The sequence below is a fragment of the Dasypus novemcinctus genome, chromosome 25 (assembly GCF_030445035.2).
Source record: "Dasypus novemcinctus isolate mDasNov1 chromosome 25, mDasNov1.1.hap2, whole genome shotgun sequence".
Taxonomy (NCBI): Eukaryota; Metazoa; Chordata; class Mammalia; order Cingulata; family Dasypodidae; genus Dasypus; species Dasypus novemcinctus.
Genome location: NC_080697.1, coordinates 62987530 through 62999598, shown reverse-complemented (window position 1 = coordinate 62999598; position 12069 = coordinate 62987530). Strand labels below are relative to the sequence as shown.

The window sequence follows — 12069 nt, the reverse complement described above, 5'->3', positions numbered from 1 at the left end:
TGGGAGTAAGATGGAATCTCATTGTAGTTTTGATTTGCATTTCCCTGATAGCTAGAGATTTGGAGCATTTTTTCATGTGCTTTTTTGCCATTTGTATTTCTTCTTTGGAGAAGTGTATGTTTAAGTTTTTTCCCCATTTTTTAAATGGGTTGTTTGTCTTTTTATTTTCAAGATATAGGAGTTCTTTATATATGCAGGGTATAAGTCTCCTATCTGATATATGGTTACCAAATATTTTCTCCCATTGTGTAGGCTCTCTTTTCACTTTCTTGACAAACTCCTTTGATGTGCAGAAGGCTTTAATTTTGAGGAGGTCCCATTTATCTATTTGTTCTTTTGCTGCTTGTGCTTGTGGTGTGAAGCTCATAAAGCCATTTCCTATTGCAAGGTCTTGTATATGCTTCCCTACACTGCCTTCCAAAGTCTTCATGGTCTTGGCTCTTATATTTAGGTTTTGATCCATCTTGAGTTGATTTTTGTATAAGGTGGGAGATGATAATCCTCTTTCATTCTTTTACATATGGATATCTAGTTCTCTAGGCATTATTTGTTGAATAGGCCATTCTTTCCCAGTTGAGAGGGTTTGGTGGCTTTATTGAATATTATATGGTTATATATATGAGGATCTATATCAGAACTCTCAATTCTCTTCCATTGTTGTGTGTGTTTCTCCTTGTGCCAATACCATGCTGTTTTCACTACTGTAGCTTTGTAGTATGTTTTGAAGTCAGGGAGTGTGATTCTTCCAACTTCATTTTTCTTTGTCCATATGTCTTTGGCTATTCAGGGCCTCTTTCCTTTCCAGATAAATTTCATAGTTACTTTTTCTAGTTCCTTAAAGAATGCTGTGCTGTTTTTTGGGGGTTTGCATTGAATGTGTAGATCAGTTTTGGTATGATAGACCTCTTAATAATATTTAGTCTTCCTATCCATGAACAGGGAATATTTTTCCAATTATTTGGGTCTTCTTTGATTTCCTTGAACAGTCTTGTATAGTTCTCAGTATATAAGTTTTTTACATCTTTAGTCAAATTTATTCCTAGGCATTTGATTTTTTAAATTTACTGTTGTAAATGGTATTTGTTTCTTGATTTCCTCCTAAGCTTGCTCATTATTGGTGTACAGAAATGCTACTGATTTTTGCACATTGGTCTTATAACCTGAGACTTTACTAAACTCATTTATGAGTTCTAGAAGCTTTGTTGGAGACCTCTCAGGGTTTTCTATATATAGGATCATGTCATCTGCAAATAATGAAATTTTGACTTCTTCCTTTCCAATTTGAATGCCTTTTATATCTGATCCTTGTCTCAGTGCTCAATCAAATACTTCTAAGACAATGTTAAATAGAAGAGGTGATAGTGGGTAGCCGAATCTTGTTCCTGATCTTAGAGAAAAAGATTTTAGGATTTCTCCGTTGTAAATGATGTTGGCTGTGGGATTTTCATATATACTCTTTATCATGTTTAGAAAATGTCCTTGTATTCCAATCCTTTGCAAGGTTTTTATCAAGAAAGGGTGATGCATTTTCTCAAATGCTTTTTCTGCATCTATAGCTATAATCATGTGATTTTTTTCTGTTTATATGGTGTATTACATTGATTGATTTTCATATGTTGAACCAGCATTGCATACCTGGAATGAATCCCACTTGGTCATGGTGTATAATTCATTTAATGTGTTGTTGAATACAGTTAGCAAGTATTTTCTTGAGGATTTTTGTGTCTAGGTTCATTAGAGAAATTGGTCTGTAATTTTCCTTTCTTGTGGTGTCTTGCTTTGGCTTTGGTACTAAGGTAATATTGGTGTCATAGAATGAGTTAGGTAACGTTCCTTCTGTTTCGATTTTTTGGAAGAGTTTCAGCAAGATTGGTGTTAGTTCTTTCCAGAATGTTTGTAGAATTTACCTGTGAAGTCATCTGGCTCTGGGCTCTTCTTAGTTGGGAGGTTTTTAATGACTGAATCTATACTTTACTTGTGATTGGTTTGTTGAGATCATCAATTTCTTCTTTTGCCAATGTAGGCTGCTTATATTTTTATAGGAATTTTTCCATTTCCTCTGAATTGTCATTTTTGTTGGAATATAGTTTTTCAAAGTATCCTCTTATGATAGTCTTTATTTCTGTGGGATCAGTGGTGATATCTCCTTTCTCAATTCTTATTTTGTGTATTTGTATCTTCTCTCTTTTTTCTTTGTTAGTCTAGCTAAGGGTTTGTCAATTTTATTGATCTTCTCAAAAAACCAGCTTTTGGTCTTGTTTATCTTTTCAAGTGCTTTCTTATTTTCTCTTTCATTTAGTTCAGCTCTTATCTTTGTTCTTTCTTTCTTTCTCCTTCCTGTGGGTTAACTTTACTGTTTTTTTTTTCCCTAATTCCTCCAAATGTGCAGCTAGTTCTTCAATTTTTGCTCTTTCTTCTTTTCTGATGTATGAGTTTATGTTTCTAAATTTCCCTCTCAGTAGTGCTTTTCCTGCGTCCCATAAGTTTTGGTATGTTGTGTAATCATTTTTATTAGTTTCAAGGTAGTTATTAATTTCTTTTGAGATTTCCTCTTTGACCCACTGTTTTTCTCAGAGTCTGCTGTTTAATTTCCATAACTTCATGTGTAATCTGTGCCTCTGGCCCTTGCAGATTTCCAGCTTTACTCCACTGTGGTCAGAGATATTATTTTGGATGGTTTTGATCTTTCTGAATTCATTGAGCCTTTCTTTGTGGCCTAGCATATGGTCTATCTTGGAGAATGATCCATGTGCACTTGAGAAAAATGTATATCCTGCTGTATTCGGGTGTAATGATCTGTATATGTCTATTAGATCCAGCTCCTTTCATATACTGTTCAAAGTTTTTGTTTCTGTATTGATTCTCTTTTGAGATGTTCTGTCCAAAGTTGATAGTGGTGTATTAAAATCTCCCAATATAATTGCAGAGGCATCTATTCTTTCACTTGGTTTTTCCAGTGTTTGCCTCATGTATTTGGAGGCACCCTTGTTAGGAGCATAAATATTTATGATTGCTCATTCTTCTTCAAAGATTATCCCTTTCACTAATATGTAGTATCCATCTTTGTCTCTCACAATTGTTTCACATTTAAAGTCTATTTTGTCTGATATTAATATAGCTACTCCTGCCTTTTTTGTTTGTTTGTTTATTGTTTGCTCGTAATATTGTTTTCCAGCTATTTACTTTCAACTTCCACGAATTCCTGAGTCTAGGATGTGTTTCTTGTAGACAGCATATAGATGGGTCATATTTCCTTATCCAATCTTCCAGTCTGAATCTTTTGACAGGTGAGTTTAATCCTTTGACATTCAGTGTTATTACTTTCAAGGAATTATTTATGTTAGCCATATTTTGTTTGGACTTGTGTTTTGCATATTTTGTTTGTTTTTTTTCCTTCTCTGTTTGTCTTTTTTGTTGCTCTTACACTCTCCTCCAACTCTGCCTCTCCTGTGTTTTTCTTTCTTCCTCAGAATTCCCTTTAGGATTTCTTGAAAGGCAAGGTTCTTATTGGCATACTCTTTTAATTTCTGTTTATCTGTGAATATTTTGAACTAGCTGTCATTTTTGAAAGTTAGCTGGGTAGAGTATTCTTGGTTGGAAATTTTTTTCCTTTAGTACCTTGACTATATCATACCACTGCCTTCTTGCCTCCATGGTTTCAGAAGAGAAATCAGCACTTAATCTCATGGAGCTTCCCTTGTATGTGATGGTTCTCTTTTCTCTTGCTGGTTTTAGAATTTTCTCTTTTCTTGAGCATTTGATAATTTGACAAGTATATGTCTTGTAAGTCTGTTAGGATTTATGGTCTTTGATGTACTTTGTGCTTCCTGGACATGTACATCCATCTTTCTCTGTAGATTTGGGTAGTTTTCAGCCATTATTTCTTCCAACACCCCTTCTGTCCCCTTTCCCTTTTCTTCTCCTTCTAGGATGCCTATAATACATATGTTTGTGCATTTTGCATTGTCATTCATGTCCCTAAGTCCTACCTGGATTTTTTCTATCTTTTTATTGATCAGTTCTACTATCTATTTGACTTCAGATGTACTGTCTTCCACATCACTAATTCTTTCCTCTGCCTCTTCTAATCTGCTGCTATTTGCTGAGAGTGTATTTTTGATTTCTTGAACTTTGGTGCTCATCACCTTCATATCTGTTATCTTTTTGCATATTTTTGCAAATTCCTTTCCAAGTGTTTTCTTCATATTGTTAATATCTTCCTTTACTTCATTAAGTTGGTCTCTAATATATGTTTTGAGATCTTTAATTACTTGTCTGATGTTCTGCTCCCCTCCCTGGTTTTTAGTTTGTTCATTGGATTCAGACATGTTTTCCTGATTATTGATTTGGTTTGTAGTTTTTGTTGCTTTCTGGTCATCATTTTATCTTGGCGGGTTTAATCAGTTTTTTTGCTTCTTTGTTTAGTCTTGGGGATTATTTGTTGTTCATGCATAAGTGTTATTTCTTTTCTTTGTCACTTTGTTCTTCTTATTCTATTTTCTTGTTACTGGCTAAGTTCACTCTGAAGGAAAATATTATGGCCAGGGAAAGCAAAATGAGTAAGAAAAGAAAATGTATATAGTACTATTGGTAATAAATGTTAGCAGAGCAAAAATGTGAGATCTAGGAGAATGGACATTAAACTCATGTAAGTTGTGTAGAGTTACGCAGTAATAAAGTACCTATAATGAGACAGTCAACTGAATATTGGGAGGAATATAGTATGAATTAAAAGGCCAGAGTTTTCATGAGAGAGGGAAACAGAAAAGAAGGACAATAATATCGAGTGGGTAAAAGATAGAAAACAGATCAAAGGTATTAGAAATAAAAATTCAGACAATTTGGGGGCCAAAAAAAGGGAGATGGAATATAAGAGAAACAGAAGATGATGGAGGATAGAAAGATGTGGGGGAAAGGGATAGTGTAGGTGGCCAAAATCAATACACACAGAAAAAAGGAAATGGAGGATGAGGCGACACAGCAAGTATGAAGCACTCCCTGCAGCACCTATTATATAAAGAAAATAATATAAAAAAGAAGAAAAAGAGAGAAAAGGAAAAAAGAGAGGGGAAAGGGGGGGCAAAGAAAAGGGTGGAAACAAGCAAGAAAATGAAAAAGAGAAAAAAAAACTAGATAAATAAAAATGACCTTCGGGGATAAAATGGGAGAAAAGTCCAGGGGACGATGCAATATTAGCAACCACAACAACAACAACAAAAATAAAGAGCCAACGTTTCAAGCTAGGAATTCTCTTTGCAGTTAAATAATACACTTAGGGATCTGACCTTCCCCCTTTCTCCTTTCCTCACTTCTCTCTCTCCCAGGGCAGCAGGAAAGTTGCCTGAGAGGTCCGGTAGGAGATTCAAGTAGGTCATTGTTGAACCAATTCAACACAGAAACTATGACTCTTTATTTCCAACCTGAGAGCACCTACACCTCACCAGAAACCCCAAATATGCTATTGGAAGCTTGGGTAGCACCTCTTACAGTCCTTCCTCCTTTGGTGTTCTAGGGGAGGTCTAATTGATTTTCTGACTCCACCTTCTCCCAGACCAAGTTTCCTATCCCAGGACTTTTAGGTAAATTGGGCTTTCTCAGCAGATTTGCCTCTCATTTCTTCCCAGTCTCTCCCCAAGTCAGCTGGTACACTCCTCCAAGTTCAAGGAGAGAGAGAGAAAAAAAAAAACCAACACAAAACACTGAGGGGTAGGGTAATCAAGAACCTCAGACGGACCTCAGGGCATGGTGGATTCAGGGATGGGAAGCCCATGATATTGCAGACTCAAGGTATGTGAGTCTCTGGAGCATGGGCCACCAGGGTTTAGGGGACACAGACCTGGGAACCATGCATCTGGTTAACATGGTATCTGGGAACACTACAGCACAACAAAGCCTTCAGGGATTTCAGTGGCCAGGCTGCCAGCCCTAGGGGGAGGGGTCCCACCACAACTTCTGACCTCCATGTCATAAACCCAAAATTCCACCTCTCACAAGAATCTCTTCTGTCACTGTCTCACCAAATCAACATCCAGACACCTCCTGCCCTGCAAGCCCCTGAAATAGTCTGCTCAGGGCTTGGGAACACCCCAGCACAACAAAGCCTTCAGGAATTGCTGCAGCCGGGCCACCAGCCCCAGAGGGAAGGGTCCCACCCACAACCTCTGATCTCTGTGCAAGAGATCCAAAATTCAACCTCTTGCAAGAATCTCCTCTGTCACCATCCTACCAAATTGACATCCAGACACCCCTGCCCTGCAATCATCCCAAACAGCCTGGTCCAGCAGGACTCCGGCCCTACTCAGCTGCTTCTTTTGGATTGTATGTTTTATGAATGCTTCTCAGTAAAATTTTTTAAAAGAAAAAAATTCTTGCAGTGTGGAACGCAGCCCCCCCCCCCCCCCCCCGCCAAAGAGCGATAAGGACAAAGATGTAAAGGAGATTACCTCAATCTTAGCTGTAATAACAGTTTTGATGTTGGTGTTGGCTTTGATAAGTTAATTGAACTCTAAGTTTCAGATTCTGTAGCATTGAAAGACAAGTACAATAATAATATCCCACAAAATATTCTTGAAAATTAAATCAGGATAGTAATTGAAAAATATTTTGTAAAGTGGAAAATGCCATATACACTATCTCATATTTTTCATAGGTAAGATTTTTTTGATGATGATAATATTTGAGAATATTATTTGGATTGGTTAAGTTTTCAAGACAGATTGAATTTAACAAGAGATGAGATTTGAAAAAATAGTCATGAGAAGTAACTAAGAAAAAGTGCAATGGAATGATCTATTAACTTTTAGTCCTTTAATTACATTGTGTTTCAAAGTCCCAAAGGGGATTTATCAACAGGAAAACTTCATCCACTCCTCTAAGGGGCAGAGAGAAGTTCAGGATGATGTCACTACTCTACTTCTTGTACATTTAACCACAGCCACATTCCATTTTCCCACTAGATGTGTCTTGGGGCAGCATCTGATGGTGGTGTCAACCAGATACCAGACAAACCTGAAGGAACAAAAGGGTAATCAATGTCCTCTGCTCTTCTGTGCTGACACTTCCTGTAGGTTCTTGATGATGTCTCCTCAATTTGCACACTATCATCGATTTTCATGAAGGAAAAAAGGGTGTTTTCCTTTGAATCTCTTTATATATCACTTATTTACTGCCACACATTATGAAATAGATTGTTGATTTCCAATTGCTTATTGCCAAAGGGTATATATTCCTTCAGTATTTTTGGGTGATCTGCTTATTCTCCTGAGCCTAAATTATTGCTAAGGTTTCTCTGATTTTACTTTGAAGAGGGATTACTTTTATAGTGAACATTAGAAGCAAAGTTCTGGATCATGTTTATGTTTACTTTTGAAGATGACAGTGGGAGACTTAAAGGCCAAATTGAAGAGGTAGAACTATGTCCTTGAGAGAGCTGAGGCAATTGCATGCTCTGGGTTGCACACCTGGGCTGAATCTTAAGTCCTTCCTCTTCTAGTTGTGTGACCTCAGATAGGCTGAGAACCTTAATTTCCAATTGGTAAAAGAAGAAGATAAGGTAAAAGTAAGTGTCTCATAGCTCTTGGGAAGACTAAGTGTAATTAAATGCTAGAACAATTCTTAAGATCCATAACACTCTGAAGAAAGCCTGGATAATACCTTACCACCACTATGATGATCCCCTATGTTAAACATGCACTAAACTTTTGGCATTAAATGCAAGCAATTGGATTGAGAAAAATAATAGTGGTCAGAGAGACCAGTAGCCCTGTGTAGTACACACACAATATCCTGTCATCTGTCTGGTGTCTTGGTGGACCTGTCAACATGGCTTGATGGCAGTGACCCCATTTATCAAAGTGCTGCAGAGATTTTGCCAGCTCCTACCCACTTGCTCTCCTGCTCTTCCTTCTCCCTGCAACTGATTCATTCAGCAGACATCTGGAGTTCTTCATATGTATTAGCCACTGCACCTGTTCCTGCTTTATTTCTTTTACATATCTAGACAAGATCATCAGGTATGTTTTGCCACTTATCAGACTGCTTTTGAATTTTGCATAGAGCTCAGCTTCCATCTGTCATTGAGGATGAAATTTGATAGAAAGATTATAATTTGCTTATGCAAAGGGTCACAGAATGTGTGCAATTCTTATCATTGTATAAATGCATCTGCTATTTTGTTTACTGTATCAATACCCTAGAACTCATGGCTGTTAATAAATTGAATATTAATAACAGTCTTTTGAGTTATTATAAGAATATAAAATGCATATAAACCTCTTCTAAATTCTTCCCAAAATATCTCTGCCACATAACCATTTCTAAAATACCCAGCAAGAGGAGCTGATATTTCCTTCCTGTTGGTAAGGGTTTTATATTGTAACACCTTACCTTTTAGAATTTAAAAATTTGCAAAGGTTTAATCCCCTTAACAAAAAAAAATATAAGAAATTATTAAAGATTCCCTTCAGAATGATCAGGTATATTTTGTATCTGTTGCTTTAAGGTATTTTGTAGCTATTTTCTGTTCTATTTTAAATCACATTTATATAACTTTTTTTCTGAATGCACAGATGGTGGTCTCCTTAAACATAATGAAGCTAAATCCATCTGTGATTTCTCTTCAAGGTCTAACACTTAGATAACTTTAAGTAGCAATACAGGGGATGGAAGCAATGAGTTTGAGTCAGAGATATCTCAGTGTTGTCCAATTTCCCTCTCTGAATCTTAATTGCCATCCTTGAGACATTGGTGTCACAAGCAATAAGTCAGGTTGCGAAAACAACTAAAGACTCATCTGTAAATGGCAGTGAACATTTAATGCTGTATCTCCCACTCACCTATAATTTACAGAAAGTGGTAGGTACTTTAAGGCATGAATTACACCTTGGAGAAGCATGTGCTAGACAATAATGTGTTAGAAATTACATTCTTCAAAAAGCTGCAGTTAATCTGGGGCAAAAACAAATATACAAGTTGCCTGGGATTGCAGAAATTATCAAATCCAAATTCTTCAAGCTATGAATAGCTTACTGAAAATGAAGACCTGAAATAATGGATCTCATATTATAAGGCAATAAAAGAACCAACTCTTAATTATGTTCTATACAGTAGAATGCTTAGATTTTAAATCTCTGCTCTAGCAGTGTTATGCAAATATCCATGGTGACTGGTAATGTTATGAGTATCTTCATGACATTATATCATTTAATCCTCACCACATAGTATGGTCAAGCTTTGTTCTTAACGCCTTTTCATGTAGAGAGCACAGGAGAGTTTAGTAACTTGCCAAAGCAATGTGTGGATAGAAGGGAAGCTGGATGCACAGATACAGTCTGACTGCAGAGTCTTGGCTCCTCTACCTCTGCCCCTTGAGTTCTCTAAGGGTCAAGTCAATTCAGCCATGTGGATTCTGCTATGTGTGGGGAGCCACTCATTCCATGCAACCACAAAGCCTCGCAAAGAAGGGCAGTTATATCAGCAGAAAATGAGGTAAAACTGTAGGAAATTGGGTTTACCCCAAATCAGGTTTTATTATTTTCTAAATACTTGTTACATGGGATGCACCTCCAAGTGTTTTTAAGGTCACAGATGGATCTTTATTGCAGAGATGTGAATTCAGTTCAGATTTCATAACAAAAACTCTAGAAATAAGGAGTTTATTTCTTTTTTATCCACAAGGATTCATTCTTTTGTTTGCATAGGGGGATTATTCAAATTTCTAGTACATGTTGATAAAAGACATTATTGTGAAAACTTCATGACTCCACACTGGGGAAATCTTCAGTATAAGTTAAGAATCCTTTCATTGCGTATTTGTGAATTGATTCTTTTCTTTTTAGTAAATTGGGATTTACAGGTAATTTATAATCCCCAAACTGACAGGCCCATAAGAATTTCTTATGTTAAGTTGGGTTGGTATACACACATACATGCACACACACTCACATATACACATTCCTGCTGATTGTATATGTCACAGGATTGCATACCCATGAGTGGTCCTTGTAATCCCAATGTTCTTCTTGGTGCTCTTAGGTGAAATCTCATGGACAACACCACTTGGCTGGCCAACCACACTGGAGACTTTGCTTTCATCTTGATGGGACTCTTCAGTCAATCCAAACACCCTGCTCTCCTTTGTGTGGTCATATTTGTGATTTTCCTGATGGCCTTGTCTGGAAATGCCATCCTGATCCTTCTGATACACTCTGATGCCCACCTCCATACTCCCATGTACTTTTTCATCAGCCAGTTGTCTCTTATGGATGTGATGTCCATTTCTGTCACTGTTCCCAAGATGCTTATGGACCAGGTCATGGGTGTGAATAAAATCTCAGTCCCTGAATGTGGGATACAAATGTTCCTCTGCTTGACACTAGTAGGCTCAGAATTTTTCCTCCTAGCTGCTATGGCCTATGACCGTTATATGGCCATCTGCCATCCTCTCCACTATCCTGTCCTCATGAACCGTAGAGTTTGCCTCCTCCTGGCATCTGGCTGCTGGTTTTTGGGTTCAGTGGATGGTTTCATGCTCACTCCCATCACCATGACCTTCCCCTTCTGCAGATCCCGGGTGATTCGTCACTTCTTCTGTGAGGTCCCTGCCATAATGAAGCTCTCCTGCTCTGACACCTCACTCATTGAGTCACTCCTGTACCTGTGCTGTGTCCTCATGCTTCTCATCCCTGTGACAGTCATTTCAAGCTCCTACACTTTAATCATCCTCACCATCCATAGGATGAACTCAGCAGAGGGCCGGAAGAAGGCATTTGCCACCTGTTCCTCCCACATTACCGTGGTTATCTTGTTCTATGGGGCAGCCATCTACACCTACATGCTTCCCAGCTCCTACCACACCCCGGAGAAGGACATGGTGGTATCTTTCTTTTACACCATACTCACTCCTGTACTAAACCCTTTAGTCTATAGTTTCAGGAATAAGGATGTTACAGGGGCTCTGAAGAAAATGTTGCATGTGGAGCCTGTCTTTCAAAAAACTGTTAAATAGGAAATTTATGCATTATCATTTTTACACATCTAAATTTTAAATCTTATGCCAATGCAATCCACATTACCATCTCTCTTCTGAGAACCACCTATTTTCTGGTAACTATTTCCCTGGAATAGAAACGTCTTTATTTTCACATTGCAAATTCTTTTAAAATGTATTAGATAATCATGTTGTATCAATTTTACATTTACTGGAGTTTATAACTGAACTGTGATTCTTTTGAAACATCATGAAGTGTACAGCTAATTCTCAAATAACAGAGAAAGACGGGAGGAGAGAGATTTGTTGGAAGTGATTAAAATGGGAAATTTTGAAGTCTATACATGTAATTGTAAAAAATTTTTTTAAATACTTTTAAAGTTTTTTGGTATTTTTTTACTATTCTTATTCATGCTACTTTTCTGAAAATTTGAAATTATTTCCAAGTAAAGAGTAAAATACCAGTCTTTCCTCTTTTGTATGAGTTACTCATCTCTTTTTGTTGGCAGTGTAAGTTACATAATATTTTAGAAAACATGATCACTTCAATGTGACAATTTATTACTAAGACAATTCATTCATGAATATCTTTATCATGGACTACATTTTTCTACAAGGTCTAACACTGAAGGAATCTAGTGGTTATTAATACTCTGCAACTGTTTGTACCCTGAGGTTGATTTAAGATGCAGTACTACAGAGGAGACTGAGAAAAAATGTTAACCCAAAGTGGAAGCAAAGTTTAGCAGAAGATCCCCACTTGAGATAACATTGCAGCTGAGTTGTGAAGTATGTGATTTATTAGACAAAGAAGGAGAAGCAAGATGTCAAACACTCTGTAATTCATGTATTCAGAAACATTCCTTATCCCGTATAGTACAATGCTAGATCATAGTTAAATGTGATAAAACCTGAATAAAACATGGCTATTATCCACAAGGTATTTGAACTGTAGATATATCTGTATATGCAAACAGCTGCAGCAAAGAACATAAATTGCTTTGCTAACTATATATAAAGGTAACACTTCATGAGGAGACATCAGTTATATACATGATATGTGAGTTCTTTCAAAACAAAAG

At 37.0% G+C, this 12069-nt stretch overlaps 1 protein-coding gene across 1 annotated transcript; it reads left to right on the top strand.

Annotated features, from left to right (window-relative positions):
• Positions 1-10042: 10042 nt before the first annotated feature.
• On the top strand, positions 10043-11005 carry LOC131275983 (olfactory receptor 2T29-like). Its single transcript, XM_058287869.1, has one exon. The coding sequence runs from the start codon at positions 10043-10045 to the stop codon at positions 11003-11005; it is 963 nt and encodes a 320-aa protein (XP_058143852.1).
• The last annotated feature ends 1064 nt before the right edge of the window (positions 11006-12069 follow it).